Consider the following 19,894-nt stretch of genomic DNA (forward strand, 5'->3'; position numbering starts at 1 on the left):
AGGGCTTTGATTACATTTTCTTGCTCTGGTGAAGGGAGTTGGACTGGATGGCCTTAAGTATGGGGTTCTGCCTTGATTCTGTTGTTGGTGGGGTTCAGAATGCTTTTGATTGTGGGTGAACTGTAAATCCCAGTAACTACACCTCCCAAATCTCAAGGTCTATTTTCCCCAAACTTCATCTGTGTTCATATTTGGGCATATGGAATATTCGTGCCAAAATTGGCCCAGAACCATCATTGTTTTGAGTCCACAGCACTCTCTGGATGTAGGTGAACTACATCTCCCAAATTCAAGGTCAATGCCCACCAAACCCTTCCAATGTTTTCTGTTTGTCATGGGAGTTCTGTGTGCCATGTTTGATTCAATTCTATCATTGGTGGAGTTCAGAGTGTTCTTTGATTGTAGGTGCACTATAAATCTCAGCAACTACAACTCCTAAATGACAAAATCAATTTTTTTGAATGAAGGACATACGTTGGCCTGATAGGTGTCTTGTGTCCAAATTTGGTGTCAATTTGTCCAGTGGTTTTTGAGTTCTGTTAATCCCACAAACAAACATTACATTTTTATTTATCTAGATATTTAATACATACCAATTGCTTCTAGGTTTAAAATAATAAAGTGCAAAATCGTTTTCCTTGCATATTCATAAAAAGTGAGCAGCTAGAAAGAACTGTAGAGGGAAGATGCCAAAGACCAAGTGCCAGCTTCCCTCTCAGCTGTCAAATGTCTTCTTGATGTTCTTTGCATTCTTGATTGTAGAAATTGGCTGGGGATGCCTTTTTTTGTGGGGGGGGGGGGGGATGAAATTCTGGATTAGAGTTTCAGACAGATTCAAATTCTCTTTGCCAGCTGGTGTATTTCTGGGTGAGGTTCTTAGCGGAGGGCTTGGTGTGCATGAGCACCTCCAGGAAGTCTTCGGTGGTGACAGTGTCCAGCTGGATTACAGGAAGGCTCCCACTATCTGAAAGGGAAAAGGACACACAATCCTTGCATTGGAAGGTGTGGCGTAATGTAAAATCACGCATAGTTCATGTTTGATCAGTCCACACACTGTCTCGCCAGAGAAAATATGCCATGCAGATTATCAACAAACACACAGAAAGAGAAGGAAATAAAACAAAGTTAGAGATCATAGAATCATAGAGTTGGAAGAGACCTCATGGGCCATCCAGTCCAACCCCATTCTGCCAAGAAGCAGGAAAATCGCGCTCAAAGCACCCCCGACAGATGGCCATCCAGCCTCCAAAGAAGGAGCCTCCATCACACTCCGGGGCAGAGAGTTCAATAAAGAACAAGTAGTTCGTAATTCAGAACAACATATGTACAATCATGTGATCAGTCGCATTAACTCGCATAATGTCCTTTTAAAGAGATTTAAAATGGTCTTTCTTTGTCCATGTGGAAAACCTTCTTCCAGCAGCTCATGAAACAAGAGCACACTCTAAACCAGGGGTCCTCAAACTAAGGCCCGGGGGTCGGATACAGCCCTCCAAGGTCATTTACCCAGCCCTCACTCAGGGTCAACCTAAGTCTGAAACGACTTGAAAGCACACAACAACAACAATCCTATCTCATCAGCCAAAAGCAGGCCCACACTTCCCATTGAAATACTAATAAGCTTATAATTGTTAAAATTGCTCTTCATTTTAATTATTGTACTGTATTTAAGGGGGTTTTTTTGCACTACAAATTAGATATGTGCGGTGTGCATAGGAATTCATTCATGTTTTTTTTCAAATTATAATCCGGCCCTCCAACAGTCTGAGGGACTATGACCTGGCCCTCTGCTTAAAATGTTTGTGGATCCCTGCTCTAAACTGTCTCTCTGACTTTCTACTTCTGAGCACCTGGCCAGCTCAAGCCTGAAAAAATGTAACAGTAAGCAAAACTCCCAGGCTCAGCTAGCTCCCCAGGCAAAGCCCAACCAATCAGTTTTGTGCATGTTATTTTACAGTTGACACACACACACTCTAACTGATTTCTTACATGCCCTAACAGAAGGGACTCCAATGGCCATCTTGCCCAACCCCATCCCACCATGCAGGGACATTACATGACCAAAGCTCTCCCAGCAGATGGCCATCAATTTTCTGTTTAAAACTTTCCGGAGAAGGAGACTCCATCACACTCTGAGGCGGAAGCGTAGTCCCCATTGACCTGAAATTCACATGTTGACAAGGGGTGCTCTGCTGATGGTCAATGGAATAAAAATGAAATAAATTACTACAATTTCCCTTTTTATGGCTCAAAGCCTAAATGAATGGGAAAAAAACACCCTAAATTGACAGATAACTTGAAGGCAGGTACATGTACACACACACACACACACACAAGTAAATAGAACACTGCCACCTGCTGAATATAAAAATATAGCTAGTTCTGTACAAGTTATTGCTAGCCTGTAAAAACTTATCTTTCTAAGTATCCTCAAATAGCATTATCTGCAGCATCAATCCAGTTTGAACACCCAGGAGGTTGTTACCAGGTTACCTGGCTGGTGGTTTTCAAGGGCACTGAAGATTTTTCTGACGGGTCGCATCGCAGCTTCTTTGCAGCCCAATTTGATGTCGGAGCCAGAATACCCGTCCATCTCCTAAGACGCAAATCGGAAATACATATGTGAGTCTGCTGAGACTTCCCACAAGAGGCTGTTTAAAAACTAATAAGTAAGCAGGGCAAGAGTTTTAAAGAAAAAGAAATCAGAAAGAGGTTGCGAGGAACACTCCATTGCAAAGACATGATTTGGTATGTTCCATTTACTACATGAATCCAACATTGCTAATTGCTCATTCTTTCCCTATTCAGATAAAGTAAACTGACTACCAGGTGAGACTGATTTGAGACTATCAGTTGATATTTATTTATTTATTTACTTCATTTATATACCGCTTTTCTCAGCCCTTGGGCGACTCAAAGCGGTTAACAATAGCAAAATTCAATGCTCAACATCATAAAAACAGTTTAAAAACAATTAAAACAATAACATAATAAACAGTTAAACATCAATATAACATCTCATTAGCGTCTCAAAGTAGAATCAAGATCCAATCTCATCATCCGTTGTTCCGAATTCCTATATTCATTGCACTGCCTATTCAAATGCCAGCTCGAACAACCAGGTCTTCACTTTCCTCCGAAATGCCAATAGGGAGGGGGTCGATCTAATTCCTATAGGAAGGGCGTTCCACAGCCGAGGGGCCACCACTGAGAAGGCCCTATCTCTCGTCCCCGCCAGACATACCTGTGATGCAGGTGGGACCAAGAGCAGGGCCTCCCCAGATGATCTTAATGTCCTAGCGGGTTCATAGGAGGAGATGCGTTCGGACACGTAAGTTGGGCCAGAACTGTTTAGGGCTTTATAGGCTAATGCCAGCACTTTGAATTGTGTGCGGTAGCAGACTGGTAGCCAGTGGAGCTCGCGCAACAGAGAAGTTGCATGCTCCCTGAGTGCCACTCCTGGCTGCCAAGCGTTGGACCATTTGAAGCTTCTGAGCAGTCTTCAAAGGCAACCCCACGTAGCGAGCGTTGCAGTAGCCTATATGGGATGTAACCAGAGTGTGGACCACCGTGGCCAAGTCAGACTTCCCAAGTCTGATTAGGAAGGCTTTTCCGTTTTCTGCCCCATCTGAAAGCCTTTTCTAAAATTACAGGTTGAACTTCACAGAAAGAGGGAAGAAGCTGAAGAGGGAAGCGAGGATCTGGGAAATGACAAGAGGTGTGTGTTGCACCTCAGAATAGAGACACCTTGCTTAGACACCAAGGAACACACCATCAGTAGTCTTTATAGTTTATTAAAGTAAAAGATAAAAAGTTCAAAAAGGCAAAAGTATATTTCAAAAGATCAATCCAAGGTAACATAGGCAAACAAGATCCATGAAGACACAGGCAAGGTGAAATCACATGAGAATGTGACAACGTCCTAAATCATGAACATGAAAGCTGCAAGACAAATCCAAAGTCTCTTGATTGAAACGGGAAGTTGCTCTGACACTGAGGCACGTTCAAACAGCCTGTTTAATACTCTTTGGATAATATGAAGGTGTTCCTATGGCCCCGAGCCTCCCTCTCTCACCTGCTGGCGATCCTGACACTCCTTCAAACCTTAAATTCCAACCGATCAGCTCGATCTAAACCTCCGGCTTCATCAAGGTCAACTCCCTCGTTAGTGCTTTTTCCCTCGTTATCTGGCTGAGAACTATCTGGTTGCACCTGGCTCTCAGTAGTTTCACTTTCCCCAGCGTCATCCCTTGCTGTGGGAAACAACTGAACTTCTTCCCCCTGTTCCTGGTCTTCTTCGTCTAACACAGGGACATCCTCGATTTGCACCTGACTGTGCATCTGAATCCCATCATCCCCATCAGAATTGTTGACACTATCACTCTGAGATTCTACCTGAGTCACAACAGTGTGGATGTGTGTGGAGAGCTAGGCTTGGATCCCCAATCTTTCACCAAAATGATTTTTACATCGTTTTTATATTATTTATTTATTTATAGTATTTATATACCACCTTTCTCACCTCTGGGGGGAATATATAATATGCGCTAAATGTTTTTAATTGTGTTTTATGACTATTGTGGCATCGAATTGTGCCAGTTGTAAGCCCCCTTGAGTTGCCTCTGGGTGGGAATGGTGGCATAGAAATGCCATAAGTAAATAAATAAATAAATTTCCTAAATCTAAAATAAAGCAACATTTGAAACACTTCTGGTCCAAAGCATTTTGGTTAAGAGATACCCAACCTGTATTTGTCCTTGCTGGTGAGCAACGGCGCCATCTTTACCTGACTAAGCAAGGCATAGTCCAACTCAGTCCTCAGCGTCACTCCTCCGCTGTTGCTCACAGGGGGAAGCCAGTGCTGGATCATGGCTTGCCGTGCCTCTTGACTTGGTAGGTCAACCAGAATCCTTTTTTCCAGCCGGCGCAGCATGGCACAATCCAGTTCCCTAAAGAGATACAAGAAACACAGTTTCCTAAGGAACAAGACACAGAACAGTTTTGTTCTTGTTGTGCCTGCAAAACACTTTTGACTTATGGAGACCCTAAGGCAGTCATGGGCAAACTATGGCCCTCCAGGTGCTTTGGACTTCAACTCCCATAATTCCTAACAGCTGGTAGGCTGTTAGGAATTGTGGGAGCTGAAGTCCAAAGCACCTGGAGGGCCAAAGTTTGCCAATGCCAGCCCTAACTTAACTTATCAATGTATTTTCTCAGCAAGATTTGCTCAGGAAGGGTTTGCATTTGTCTTCCCCTGAGGATGAAGTGTGTGATTTGCCCAAGGTCATCCCAGGGGTTTCCATGGTCTCCAGACCAACACACAAAGCTCTGGATGACGGTTTTAATATGGCAATTTTAAACTGATGAACTAGTTCCAATCTATATATTTTAAACTATTTTAATGTATATGTAATGTTTTTTAACTATTTTAATGTAGAGACCCTGGTGGCGCAGTGCGAATCCGGGGAGTGGCATGAGCTCCCGCTGTTAGCCCTAGCATCTGCCAACCTAGCAGTTTGAAAACATGCAAATATGAGTAGATCAAAAGGGAACCTACAGGAAGCACTGCCTGAACATCAAGCAAAAAGTGAGTGTAGAAACAATATCATACGAAAGCTGACTGGCACAACCTAGGGATCACAGCCAGACACAGTGAAGACGTCTGCCCTTGCGCTATGCTACTCTGCTGCTGAGTATGCATGCCCAGTGTGGAACACATCTCATCACACTAAAACAGTGGACGTGGCTCTTAATGAGACATGCCGCATTATCACGGGGTGTCTGCGCCCTACACCACTGGAGAAATTACACTGCTTAGCCGATACTGCACCACCTGACATCCGTTGTGAATAGTGTATGTTTTCTATTACAGGCCATTTCCACCTCAACTAGATCTATCTGGTTTTTAAAAAAAACCCAAGGGGTTTTATCGTGAAACTTTTCAAAGTCACCTTTTAATGCTAACAGGACCCAACCTTGCCTATTTATAGAGCATATCTTTTCTGAGCACTGGATGCTTTAAGCACCTTATAAGTTTCTTTGCTGAAACCCTTCTTTAGCTTAACCATAGTAAATAACTTGGCTATCAAGTCCCTTTTTAAATATTAGCAGCTGGCTTGCCCTGGCATATGTTAACTTCACGGAGGATTATGCACTCCTGCGGCACAGACAACAAGAACTGCGGAGGGGAGGAAAAAAAGAGTAAAAAGCTCCCAATTAATCTTTGAAGGTTTTAAGCAAATATCAAGGCTTTTATTGCTCTGAGACTAAGTCAAAAATCTTTATCTGTGTTTAGAGGCTCACGCAAATGTATTCAAAATGTACTCTCCGGATCTCTTACCAGGGTAAGTTGGAAGCCGCTAAAACAAAGACAAGATCATCCGATCGGGCCAGGCCATCCATCTGCACCAATAATTCTGTTTTCATCCGCCGGCTTCCTTCATGTTCACCGCTACCAAAGATATATTCAAGGGGAAGAGGGGGCACGGAAAGGAGGAAGTGTTATTCTCTGGTTACATCAGTACAAGCTCCTTTCTTTCTATAGGAAAAGGCTTAGATGGAGGAAACCCAGCGACGGGTCTCTTCCCATCCACCCCCCAACTCCAAGCACGGCTGACTTCCATTAGCTAAACCCCGAGGCATTATGTCAAACTTCATGGCGATTAATGCCCAAAAGTTAATTCTGCAATGAATCCACTCTTAAGAGTACTAGAATGAGAGGAAATGCACAGTTTGGAGTTTTATCTTTGCACGCAGATTAAGAGAAGAAGCCCTAAGCAAATACCGGAGCTGGCATTTAGTGAGAAGGCTATTAAGCCTGGGGTTGGATCACGACAGACCTTTACAGAGAAAAGTAACAGGCGCTCATGCTGTGACCACATGGAGACTTTGCACATCTCATAATGCAGGACAAGATGGGCTACTGAGCTCATTCAGTATACAAGGGTTGAATGAAAAGTAATGCCTCCACCTTCGTTACTTGGGTTTGGATGGGAATATTTTAATAAATCAAATGCAGAAATAATCCTTAGAATGTGCTCTTTAACTACTACTGTTCACTTTTCTACATAATCACCAGACAATTGGATACATTTCTGCCAACGATGAACAAGTTTTCTGAAGCCGTCACAAAAGAAGTCGACAGTCTGTTTCCACAAGCAGCGTCTCACAGTTCTCTCATCCTGGGTACCCATCGTGCACAGATCTTCCATGAAAGCGTCTCACAGTTCTCTCGACGTCTTCATCAGAAGCAGAATGATGTCCCAGCAGATCTTCTTTCTGAAGCCATCACGGAAGAAGTCAACACTCTGTTTCCGCAACCCATCATGCACAGATCTTTCGGTAGCCAAGCAAAGCAATAATGTGACCCACACGTTCTTGTGAAATGCTGATTATGCTTGAAATTTCTCTCTGAGTGATATGACGATCATCCTGAATAAATCTGTCAATCTTTTGCTTGTGAAACGTGGTGGTTGCTATCACAGGACGTACACCTCTTTGTCACGCTAGTCAGATGTTCCCACCCCAACACCTTTAAACTTACTTGCCAAACGACGCACAGTACTCACATCAACACAATCACCATAAACTGCTTGCATTCTCTGATTAATTTCGTTTGGGGTGACACCTTCTGCTGTCAAGAATTCAATGACTGCACGTTGCTTAAGTCGCATTGACCGACCATCTGTGCAGGGTTCGATACTTCACACTTTAACAACACAACCGTTCAATAATAAGGCTTTCTCCCAAATTGGAACTGTAGAGGAGAGTCTACTGAACAAGCCAGTACCTGCCGCACACCTGTACTGCCATCTGTTGAGGAGTTACAAAGGCGGAGGCATTACTTTTCATTCAACCCTCGTACATTACAGTCTTATGATCCCACACATTCTTGGACTTAACTCATACCAAACAATGGCAGAACGTAGTAAGAACGTCTCTTTTGCAAGTATCCACTAAAAAGAATGGGAACATCATAGAGAATATGCCTACAACTTTGTGGGGCTCCTGCGAGATTTAATACCATGTATAGGAGGGATTTGTGGTGTAGTGGTTTGAGTGTTGGACTAGAACACTAGGGGACCAGGGTTCAAATGTCCACTCAGTCATGGAAACTCACTAGGTAATCTTGGGAAAGATATTGTCAAAGGTTTTCATGGTCAGAATCACTGGGTGACTGTGAGTTTTCCAGGCTGTATGGCCATGTTCCAGAAGCATTCTCTCTTGACATTTCACCCACATCTATATCAGGCATCCTCAGAGGTGGTGAGATCAGTTGGAAACTAGGACGAGAAGTTTATATATTTGTGGAAGATCCAGGGTGGGACACAACCTCAGAGAATGCCTGCCATAGATGTGGGCGAAACGTCCGGAGAGAACACTTCTGGAACATGGCCATACAGCTCGGAAAACTCACAGCAACCTGTTGTGTAAGATATATTATTTCAGTCTCAGAAGAAGGAAAAACAACCCCCTTTGGCGAAATTCTGCCAAGAAAACTCAGTGACAAGTCAATAGTACCACAAAAGCTATTAGAACCACAAGTAAGGTGGGATCCTGCATAGATTGTGCTATACTTTAGTAGAGGAAAATCTCCATTCCATCGCTGTACGAGTATCAGTTTTACAGCCTTCTCTAGCGAGCCATTGCTCTCTATGTGCAATAAAGTGGATTGTGGGTGTGAAAAATCAATAACTATATGGATATTGCCTGGGATGTAAAAGTTGACAATTAGGCTACAAGATCTTTAAAGTTCCCAAATTCAACCCTTGGTATCTCCAGCTTAAGTATCTTAATATGCAAGGCTATGAAAGACCAGATGGCACAAAGATATGAGGACTATCCATTACCACAAAGCAGCTCCTTGCATCTAAAATAATGTTCTCTTGAGGCTCACCTGGCCTCTCTCTTAAAGGAGACAAACATACTGAACGTCACCTAGCAAGAAGATCTACCTTACAGGAAAGACTCAGCAAAGGGCATGCCACTCACAAACAGTTACCCTGGCACGGTGCCGCGTTGACTCATGACGGACTCCAGCTCATCCAGAAAGATTGTGGAGGGGGCATGGTAGCGGGCCAGCTCAAACAAGACCTGCTCGGAAACGGGTACAAGGAGAGACAGGTAAGGAGAGACAAAGCCAGCTTCTCTAGCTCTGGTTTCATGAAGTTCAGGAAGAACACACTGTTATAGAAAGCTTGTGTATAAAAGTCTTCTACACTGAGATGCTCTTGAAGCTTCGGCAGGACCAATGGTTCATCACAATACTCACTTCCATTATTGGCAGCAGCAATTCTAAGTCCATGTGGTGGTCTATTTCATTATCTGCTACCACAGATCTGAGCATAGTAAAGGTAAAGGTCTAGTCATGTCCAACTCTGGGGGGTGGTGCTCATCTCCATTTCTAAGACGAACAACCGGCATTGTCTGTAGACACTTCCTAGGTCATGTGGCCAGCATGACTGCATGGAGCGCCATTACCTTTCCACAGAAGCAGTAACTATTGGAATGTGTCCAGAGGAGGGCAAATTAAATGATCAAGGGTCTGGAGAAGAAGCCCTATGAGGAGTGGCTTAAGGAGCTCGGCATGTTTAGCCTGAAGAAGAGAAGGCTGAGTGGAGATATGATAGCCGTGTATAAATATGTGAGAGGAAGTCATAGGGAGGAGGGAGCGAACTTGTTTTCTGCTTCCCTGGAGACTATGGACTCAAACAATGATGGATTTGGACCAAACTTGGCACAAATACTCAATATGCCCAAATGTGAACACTGGTGGAGTTTGGGGAAAATAGACCTGGACATTTGGGAGTTGTAGTTGCTGGGATTTATAGTTCATCTACAATCAAAGAGAATTCTGAACTCCATCAATGATAGAATTGGGCCAAACTTCCCACACAGAGCCACCATGAGCAACAGAAAATACTGTGTTTTCTGATGATCTTTGGTGACCCCTCTGACACTGCCCTCACAACCTCCCCCCCCCCCTCCAGGGTCCCAACTCCCAGGTTAAGAAACGCTGCTTTACCTGTTGTAGATAAGCAGCCAGAACGATATAATGCAATCCCATTCCTTCCCAATCAAGCTTTATTGCTTAGGCTTAATGTTTACTTCAGACATGTCACTGCAAGTCAACACCAAAATCCTTTGTTTGTTTCTCCATCCCAACATGGTCAAAATATTGCAAACAGAGGACAAAGAGGAAAAAAGCAAAGCTAGGTAAGTGAAAAAGCCTTTGTTAAAAAGAGCTTCGCCATCAGAGGATTTGTCAACCGAGATATGCTTGTAATGGTGATATTACTTTCAGCTACTTTGAGCCCAAGATGAAGTAATACAGGATATAAAGATACATTTCTTAAAAATGTATTTATGTGTTATATATTTTATTTTTTCCCCATGTGCTTTGACTAATACAGCTGATTTTTAAGGAAGTCTATGTGGAAAAATATCTGAAAATAAAACCGTTTGGAAAAAATAACAATATCTGAACCAGAGCCTTAGTATAAGAGTACAAACCATTTCTTAAATCTGCATGGTTTATAAAAGAGCAAACATCCATACATAATCCCGTCTTTATGTTTTAAATCTTTTCTGCTAAATCCTTCCCAAGTACATGGAGAATAATAGGATAGAAGAAAATGATTCCAGAAAGGGATTCTGGGCAAATCCTAAAGCAGCGACCAGAGATTAAAACATTTCCTTTCTTCCACTGTTGCATTATTTGTAAATTTTTAAATAAGGATTAAATAAAATTAAAACCAAGTTGGGTGGAACTAAAACAGTTTGAGATTTGTTTCTTTTTTTCCCTCCCTTACTAACCCAGAACAAATAATATTGTCGTCATTATCTGCTCTCAAACCGACTTTGATGTGTGTTGACCATATGAAGGAGAGATCTCAGAGAGTCCCTATCATCCACTGCCCTAGAATCATAGAATCAAAGAGTTGGAAGAGACCTTATGGGCCATCCAGTCCAACCCCATTCTGCCAAGAAGCAGGAATATTGCATTCAAATCACCCCTGACAGATGGCCATCCAGCCTCTGCTTAAAAACTTCCAAAGGAGGCGCCTCCACCACACTCCGGGGCAGAGAGTTCCACTGCTGAACGGCTCTCACAGTCAGGAAGTTCTTCCTCATGTTCAGATGGAATCTCCTCTCTTGTAGTTTGAAGCCATTGTTCCGCGTCCTAATCTCCATGGAAACAGAAAACAAGCTTGCTCCCTCCTCCTTGTGACTTCCTCTCACATATTTATACATGGCTATCATATCTCCTCTCAGCTTTCTCTTCTTCAGGCTAAACATGCCCAGCTCCTTAAGCTGCTCCTCATAGGGCTTGTTCTCCAGACCCTAGATCATTTTAGTCGCCCTCCTCTGGACACATTCCAGCTTGCCAATGTCTCTCTTCAATTGTGGTGCCCAGAATTGGACACAATATTCCAGGTGTGGTTTGACCAAGGCAGAATAGAGGGGTAGCATGACTTCCCTAGACCTAGACACTAGGCTCCTATTGATGCCGTGTCTAGATCCAGGGAAGTCATGCTTCCCCTCTATTCTGCCTTGGTTAGTGAAGGCAAAGATCACATTCCAGAGAGGGATCAGAGAAGTCTTTCTCTAGAGAAGCAAGTTCAGAGGATTAACTGCCAGGATGAGAGATTAATGAGCTGATACCTAGGAGACTTAGTTTTCACAAACTCTGAGCTGATTCACAGACTCAGTGAAGGTCACAGTGCTTATTAGAGACAAAGCCATTATCAGTTTGCCAGGGAAAACGGAATGATTTCATGGCTTTATTAGAGAGACCAAAGGGATTTTTCAGCAGTCTGGTCAATGTTGGAGTTTGAAGCAACATCTCTTGCCAAGTTCTAGTCAAGCCTGCTAAGGGAATTCTAGTTTAATGTTATCAGTTGTTCATGTTCCACGCTTCCAAGTTTAAAGTATTGTTCCTGAATGTTTATGCATTGGATTTTATGCTGCCTTGTGTATCCTGATTCTTTTGCATTCCTGGTGTTTCATGCAACTCTTGTATCTTGAATCTTATGGACTATTTCATACATTTGGACTTTGATGTTTTTACTACTTTTGCTCAACTGCTTTTAATATATTCTTCAATAAACTGCTTTGCTGATTTACATTGGACTGGAGTGTGGTGATTAAGCTTCCTGTCCTGGAATACAACAGGTAGAAACACTCAATAATGGAGGCTACTGCCCTGATTTTACTAGATTTGAACACTTTTAAAAATAAGCAAGTCTTTCATAGATCTCCTACTAATAGGGTTGTCTGAGGTCAAAGCCAACTAGATGGCAAAAAAACAACATAGTAGATTGGAGTTAAATCATTCCTGCCCTGTAGTAATACACTTTCTTCCCACCACTATTCAGTTTTGCAGTTGTAAAAGGAAGACAAAATCAGTTCTTACTCTGACAAGTTTTTCTGAATCACCTCTCCATTTGCTAACGATAGTGGATGCTGAGATATTGAAGAAGGTAGTATTGCATTCAGTGGCCACAGCTTTAGCTAGCAAAGTTTTTCCAGTACCTACATGGTGCAGGAAAGAGGAAGCTTACTATCAGCCTTCAGTCTCTCCTTAAGCATTATATACAGGTAAGAAATACTTTTCTTGATTTGTTTGGTCAAGATTGTGTTATTTCTAAAAGGAAGATAAGTACAGCCATTATTTAGAGCAGTGTTTCTCAACCTTCCTTAATACAGTTCCTCGTGTTGTGGTGACCCCCAATCAGTACATTAATTTTTTTTACTACTTAATAAAAGTAATTTTGCTACGAATCGTAATGTCAATATCTGATATGCAGGATGTATTTTCATTCACTGGATGAAATTTGGCACAAATATCCGATACACCCAAATTTGAATACTGGTGGGGTCAGGGGAGGGGATTGATTTTGTCATTTGGGAGTTGTAGTTGCTGGGATTTTATGATGTTTTTGTTAGTGGGGAGAAGGGTGGGGTATAAATATAGGAAATAAATAAATAATAAATAATAGTTGCTGGATTTATAGTTTGCTTACAATCAGAGCATTCTGAACCCCACCAAGGATAGAATTGGGCCAAACTTCTCACACAGAATCCCCATGACCAACAGAAAATACTGTGTTTTCTGATGGTTTTTGGTGACCCCTTTGACACCCCCTCGTGACCCCCCCCAGGGGGGGGGGGGTTCGGACCCCCCAGGTTGAGAAACACTCATTTAGAGGAATCAGGCTCCAAGCAACACTACTAAATGCTACAAGAATACTAGCTGTGAAAGAGTCTCAGGCCCCTTCTACACCATCATATAAAATCCAGATTATCGGCTTTGAACTGGATAATACAGCAGTGTAGACTCACATAACCCAGTTCAAAGAAGATAATATGGATTATCTGCTTTGATAATCTGGATTATATGGCAGTGTAGAAGGGACCTGAGACTCCTTTTCTCTCCACAAGGAGAGAAATTTAGGAATGCATTCACATATAAATATATCTCTTTAAAAATGTTTTGGTCTCCTTTCTTTAATGGCACACCACTCCCAATGTACAAGGGAAATAAGTGGTCAAGGCTAGAAACTAATCTAGCATTCATCTTGCAGAACACAAAAGATGTGCATGCAGCCAGATTCACAGCAGGGAAGAAGAACCTGCTGAGACCACATTAAGAACACTATATCTGCCTTCAGCCAGAGCATAAGAAACATTGCAGATGTCGAAGGGAAGACAAATGCAAATTCACAAGCTATCACTCTACGGTGTTTACCTGGAGGTCCATAAAGCAGTAATCCTTTCCATGGAGACAGGATGCCTGTAAACAGCTGTGGATACTAAGGAAAGAGGTTGACAAATCTCAGATTTTTTTTGAAAATATTCGAGTCAAAGAGCAATTTTTGAAACAACACTCAAAGTATCATGCTGATCCCCCTGCTATTCCTATACTGTACATAACACATTGCAATAGAGGCTTTATCATACAAATATGGGATATTGGGTTGTAAGGGCCACACTTTCACTTAGATGATCCCTCGTTGTCTGAGTAAGTTCGGTGTACTGGCGGTGGGTCCGTAGGTGACTGTGGAGCCCTATTCTTGATCCGCATCTTCTCCCACAGTGAGGGCATTGGTTTCCAAGTGGAAGGCGGTCCTGGTCGGGGTTGGCTTGACGCACCTTCCTCTTGGCACATTTCTCTCTTTCACCCTCCAATCATGCCTCTTCAAATTCTACAGCACTGCTGGTCACAGCTGACCTCCAGCTAGAGCACTCAAGGGCCAGGGTTTCCCATTTCTCGGTGTCTATGCCACAGTTTTTAAGGTTGGCTTTGAACCCATCTTTAAATCTCTTTTCCTCTCCTCCAACATTCTGTTTTCCGTACTTGAGTTCTGAGTAGAGTAACTGCTTTGGGAGATGGTGATTGGGCATTCGGACAACATGGCCGGTCCAGCGAAGTTGATGGCAAAGGACCATCTCTTCAATGCTGTTGGTCTTTGCTTCTTCCAGCATGCTGACAATTGTCAGCCTTGATTTGCAAAAAATTTTTGGAGGCAATGCTGATGGAATTCTTCCAGGAATTGAGTGTGACATCTGTAGATAGTCCACGTTTCGCAGGCATATAGCAGGGTTGGGAGGACAATAGCATTATAAACAAGCACCTTGGTATCTCTACGGATGTCCTGGTCCTCAAACACTCTGTGTCTCATTCAGAAGAATGCTGCACTCGCAGAGCTCAGGTGGTGTTGTATTACAGTCTCAATGTTGACTTTTGTGGAAAGGTGGCTGCCAAGGTAACAGAAATGGTCAACATTTTCTAATGTTACACCATTAAGCTGTATTTCTGGCATTGGAGAGGGATTGGCTGGTGACTGCTGGAAGAGCACTTTGGTTTTCTCAATGTTCAGTGACAGGCCGAGCTTCTCGTATGCTTCTGCGAAGGTGTTTAGAGTGGTTTGTAGGTCTTCTTCTGAATGCGCACAGACGACATTGTCATCATATTGGTTTGTATGGGCCACAGCTTAATGACAGAGCACAAGTTTCCATTCAGTTGACTTCTTAGCTCAGCATCTCCAAGCAAGACACTAAAAGCCTCCACCAACAACATGGAGAGCTCTCGCCAATTCAGATGAACAAAAACGAGCTAAACAGAAACAAGGGCTAATTGGTATAAGCCATTGGCCAACATTTCTGCATTCTGAAAGATTTCCAGATAAATATTTGGTAGCACATTTGCTAAGACCTGCAAGAGTAGAAACAGTTAAATCATGGAAAACATCAAATCAACAGTGGTCAAAAAGAGTGTGATTTATAGCCTTACACAGCACAACAAAGAACTCTTGGTGTCTTAGTTTTTAGACGAACTGTTTTTAGTGACGAACTGGCTGAAAAAGGCAGAGGGAAAGTTCTTTCACACAGGCATCAAAACTCGTCCCACAAATGACAAAATGTATTGAATTGAATGGTGATTCTGTGGAACAATAATGTAATACCTATGCTGCAATCCATGTAAGTTTTATTACAATATATGCATTCTTTGTATTTTAAAAAAATCTTGTAATTTTACTTTCCGGATAATGCTCATAATTCTGGAGGACCTCAAGTTTGCCAGAGGTGTTCACTTAGATTTAAAAAAATGTTTCTTATGTTCAGCTTTCACAAGGGTCTTGTGCCCCACCCCTGTAAAAGTGACGGGCCTATTTCCTAGTGTTAGAGTGACATGTATTTGGGTCTTTGACTAAGATTGGGGTGTGAGACGGATGGAGCAACGGAAGCGGAATTTGAATGTTGTAACTCTGATGCAAGTTAATAAATGGATTTTAAAATGTTGAAAAGAGGGGGAAATTGAAAGAGTCTTGTGCCTTTTAAAATAGTTGTGGAGGATCTACTTACCCGTATGGGATACACCACAGCTTCCTTGACTAACCGCTTGGCTGCATCAAGTCCAATAATATCACTCCATTTGACATTTGGGTTATGGAGATAAATATCCTGCAAAACATTGATTGCTAAAAAAGCAAACTCAGGACAACCGTTTAAATCAGGCCTCCAGCTGTTTTGGACTTTTACTCCCACAATTCCTAACAGCCTACGTACCAAAGTTTGCCCATGCCTTATTTAAATGGCCAAGTATAACACATACTAAAATATAAATTTACTTATGCTGTTTTAAAATTAAATAGCAACCTCTATGTTTCAGTAAACATTTGATTTTATTTATCGGGAGAAAGGCGCGATAAAAGTTAAGTAAATAAACAAATAAAATTTGCAGACTGATTGTTTCACATGTAACAGACTTGAAGGTGTACACAAACAAACATGCATTAGTTGGAACTAACAGACAGAATTCAAGTCATAATCTCCACTTTTGTCAGCAACCATGCTGCACAAAGCTACACAGAGAAGGCAATCCAAGACGACCTACCACTGAAACAGATGGATACTGTTTATCCCTACCGACAACAGCAAACCACCCCCTTGGATTATTATTATTAATAATAATAATAATAATAATAATCTTTATTTGTACCCCGCTACCATCTCCCCAAGGGACTCGGTGTGGCTTACATGAGGCCAAGCCCCAAGTACATCAAACAAAACATCAATAACACAACATTAATAAAACAGTCAATAAAATACAAATCATATAAATCACATAAACAAAATTAGGGATTATGCCCTAGGGATGTTCCCTCTGCTGCTCACAACTTCCATTTGTTATTGGACAGGAATGAAGAGCATTCCAGTCCCACGCGATTAATGTAGAACATTCTCCAAGATGGAAAAGGAAGCTCCTACCCGGCTCACGACGGTTGCAAGTTCTCTCATTTCAGCAGACATCCCACCAAAGGCTCCTAGCGGTTTTAACAGCCGTTCCTATTAAAACATAAAGCATGCACAAGCATACAGGATTAATATCTTACATATTGGGAGGTGTCATTAAATTTGACTTGAAATAGGTTACATCTTTTGGAAATAGGCTTTTGGGTAAGTTCACATTCATTCTTTACACATTCATTCCTATCATATGTGGTGAGGCACCGAGGCTATTTCCACTCCACTGATCAAAGTAATAGTTGAATTCAAGGGATGTTGTGGTTATTTGGGTTGAATAACCTTCCTACATCTTGGATATTGCATAGGCCCAAGATCAAATAAGAACGACTTTGGAGATCCTCATCTATCTCAGGACGGAAATGAAGTATATAATCCTTAATAAAGAGGTATGTGTAGTTGTTTGTTGTTGATTATTTGTTCAGTCGCTTCCGACTCTTTGTGACATCATGGACTATCCCATGCCAGAGCTCCCTGTTGGCCAAGGCTACCTCCAGTTCCTTCAAAGTCAAGCCAGTCCCTTCAAGGATACCATCCATCCATCTTGCCCTTGGTCGGCCCCTCTTCCTTTTTCCTTCCATTTTCCCCAGCATCATTGTCTTCTCTAAGCTTTCCTTTCTTCTCATGATGTGGCCAAAGTACTTCATCTTGGCCTCTACTATCCTTCCCTCCAATGAGCAGCCGGGCTTTATTTCCAGAAGTATGGATTGGTTGGATCTTCTCGTGGTCCAACGCACTCTCAGAACTTTCTTCCAACACCACAGTTCAAAAGCATCTATCTTCTTTCGCTCAGCCTTCCCTAAGGTCCAGCTCTCACATCCATAGGTTACTATGGGGAATACCATTGCTTTAACTATGCAGATCTTTGTTGCCAGTGAGATGTCTCTACTCCTCACTATTTTACCAAGATTGGTCATTGCTCTCCTCCCAAGAAGTAAACATCTTCTGATTTCCTGGCTGCAGTTTGTGTCTGCAGTAATCTTTGCACCTAGAAATACAAAGTCTGTTTTCTCCTTCTATTTGTCAGTTATCAATCAGTCTTGTTGCCATAATCTTGGTTTTTTTGATGTTGAACTGCAATCCAGCGTTTGCCTTTTCTTCTTTCACCTTGGTTAGAAGGCTCCTCCGCTCCTCCTCACCTTCAGCCATCCAGTGGTATCATCTGCTTAGCTAAGGTTGTTAATGTTTCTTCCAGCAATTTTAACTCCAGCCTTGCATTCGTCAAGCCCCGCACATCACATGATGTGTCCTGCATACAAGTTGAATAGATCGGGTGAGAGTATACAGCCTTGCCGTACTCCTTCCCCAATCTTGAACCTTGTATGTAGGGATGGGTGTAAAGACCACATCTAATGTAACTACCAGGGCAGGGAAAGGAGACACTAACACCCAAACAGATCCTTGTCTTTTTTTGTGTTCACCTGGAAGGGTAAAGAATTGTCATGAAGCTAATGGGGCATATTGCCTTCCAAGAAGGTACCATCTAGGGAAGATCTCAGCAAAATTGGGCAAACCCAAACCCCAATCTTCACACTCATTCAAATATTTCCAGCCCACATGCCCTACCGACACCCCTTGCTTTTGATGCATTGAGACTATTACTATTTAAAGATCCAGATCTTCCAAAATATGGACCTAAGAGACAGGCGGCCAGAAGGGCAAATAACTAGATCCAGTCCTGAAGATCTTCCCATCTAGTCATAATCATCCTAGTTTCAAAGTCAAGTTTTTCATCCTCCTCTTTCACTTGCTTTCTAGGAGACCACAGATAGTTGCACAGCACATCCATTGCACATAAATGGTCCCAGGTTCAGTTCTTGACATCTCCCATTAAAAGGATTAAATGGGAACGAAAGACCTTTCCCTGTTTGAGACCCTGAAGAACCATGGTCGAACTATCTACCACTGAGGAAGACAGACAAAAACATTGACCTAGGCTTTGGTTGTTTGTCTCTTTTGCGTAAGGGTCTGAGGTGATTCTTCCCATTTATATGTTTGGTCCATGTTGAAACAGAGAGCTGACAGACAATGACTAGAGATGTATCGTCGAAGGTTTTCATGGCTGGAATCACTGGGTTGTAGGTTTTTCTTACAACCTCACAACCTCTGAAGATGCTTGCCATAGATGCAGGTGAAATGGCAGGAAAGAACGCTTCTGGAACATGGCCATACAGCCCAAAAAAACCTACAAGAACTCAATGAGTAGAGACTCCACTTACAATTCATACTTGGGGAGGAAGAGGTTAGAGAGCCTTTACACCTCAATTTACAGAGGAGTAAGTCACTTAGTAGAGCACCATATAGATAGTCTTTCTACCTTTGCTCAAGTGAAAATATGGCCTTTGTTACAATGTAGATCCAAGCTATATATTATGGATTTCTTTCAGATTTTTTGTGCAATGATTCAAATTTAGTAAAATTTGGTAAAATTTTAGTATGTCTGGATATTTCACTAATTTCTTTGTGTTTTCTGAAAATATGAAGGGCGATAAATGCACAAAGCCAGACATCCTCAGACCAGGAATTTCTATTTTCAATCAACTCATCCAACGAGCCAGGCATCACTCCTCCAATTTACCTTTTGGGTCTAGAAAGAATATCACTCACCGAAGGATCCGGATTGCAGTTAAGGCTATGCAAAGCTATTTCACTTGATGCACCTTTAATAGCATCGTGGATCATCCCACGGAAATCAATAATTTGACCCTGTAGGAGAAAAAAAGAATGTTTACCAGGACTAAAGACCATAACAAGCACTGAAGTAGGAATCTGAAGGATGCCAGATGGGGAAGGAAAGGCTAGATCCCCAGGAAAGCTTACTGTATATACCCGAGTATAAGCCGACCGAATATAGGCTGGGGCACCTAATTTTCCACAAAACAACCTGGGAAAACTTATTAACTTGAGTATAACTTGAGGGTGGGAAATGCAGCAGCTACTGGTAAATTTCAAAATAAAAATAGATATCAATAAAATTACATTAATTGAGGCATCAGTAGGTTAAATGTTTTTAAATATTTACATAAAACTGTAATTTAAGATAAGACTGTCCAACTCTGATTAAACCATTATTCTAACCTTCTTC

At 42.1% G+C, this 19,894-nt stretch overlaps 1 protein-coding gene across 1 annotated transcript in view; it reads right to left on the minus strand.

The window, feature by feature from the left end:
- Positions 1-329: 329 nt before the first annotated feature.
- Positions 330-19,894, minus strand: part of KATNAL2 (katanin catalytic subunit A1 like 2) — a 37,073-nt gene continuing 17,508 nt past the window's right edge. Inside the window, exons 7-16 of the mRNA XM_060761221.2 lie at positions 19,417-19,515; positions 16,774-16,851; positions 15,868-15,966; positions 13,751-13,814; positions 12,416-12,534; positions 9,002-9,093; positions 6,341-6,451; positions 4,787-4,949; positions 2,494-2,596; positions 330-964 (exon numbers count right to left, since the gene is read on the minus strand). Of these exons, the coding sequence (XP_060617204.2) occupies positions 825-964; positions 2,494-2,596; positions 4,787-4,949; positions 6,341-6,451; positions 9,002-9,093; positions 12,416-12,534; positions 13,751-13,814; positions 15,868-15,966; positions 16,774-16,851; positions 19,417-19,515 (1,068 nt within the window). The 3' untranslated portion in view covers positions 330-824. The remainder of the gene's footprint in view (positions 965-2,493; positions 2,597-4,786; positions 4,950-6,340; positions 6,452-9,001; positions 9,094-12,415; positions 12,535-13,750; positions 13,815-15,867; positions 15,967-16,773; positions 16,852-19,416; positions 19,516-19,894) is intronic.

This window comes from Anolis sagrei, chromosome 2 (assembly GCF_037176765.1).
Source record: "Anolis sagrei isolate rAnoSag1 chromosome 2, rAnoSag1.mat, whole genome shotgun sequence".
Lineage (NCBI taxonomy): Eukaryota > Metazoa > Chordata > Lepidosauria > Squamata > Dactyloidae > Anolis > Anolis sagrei.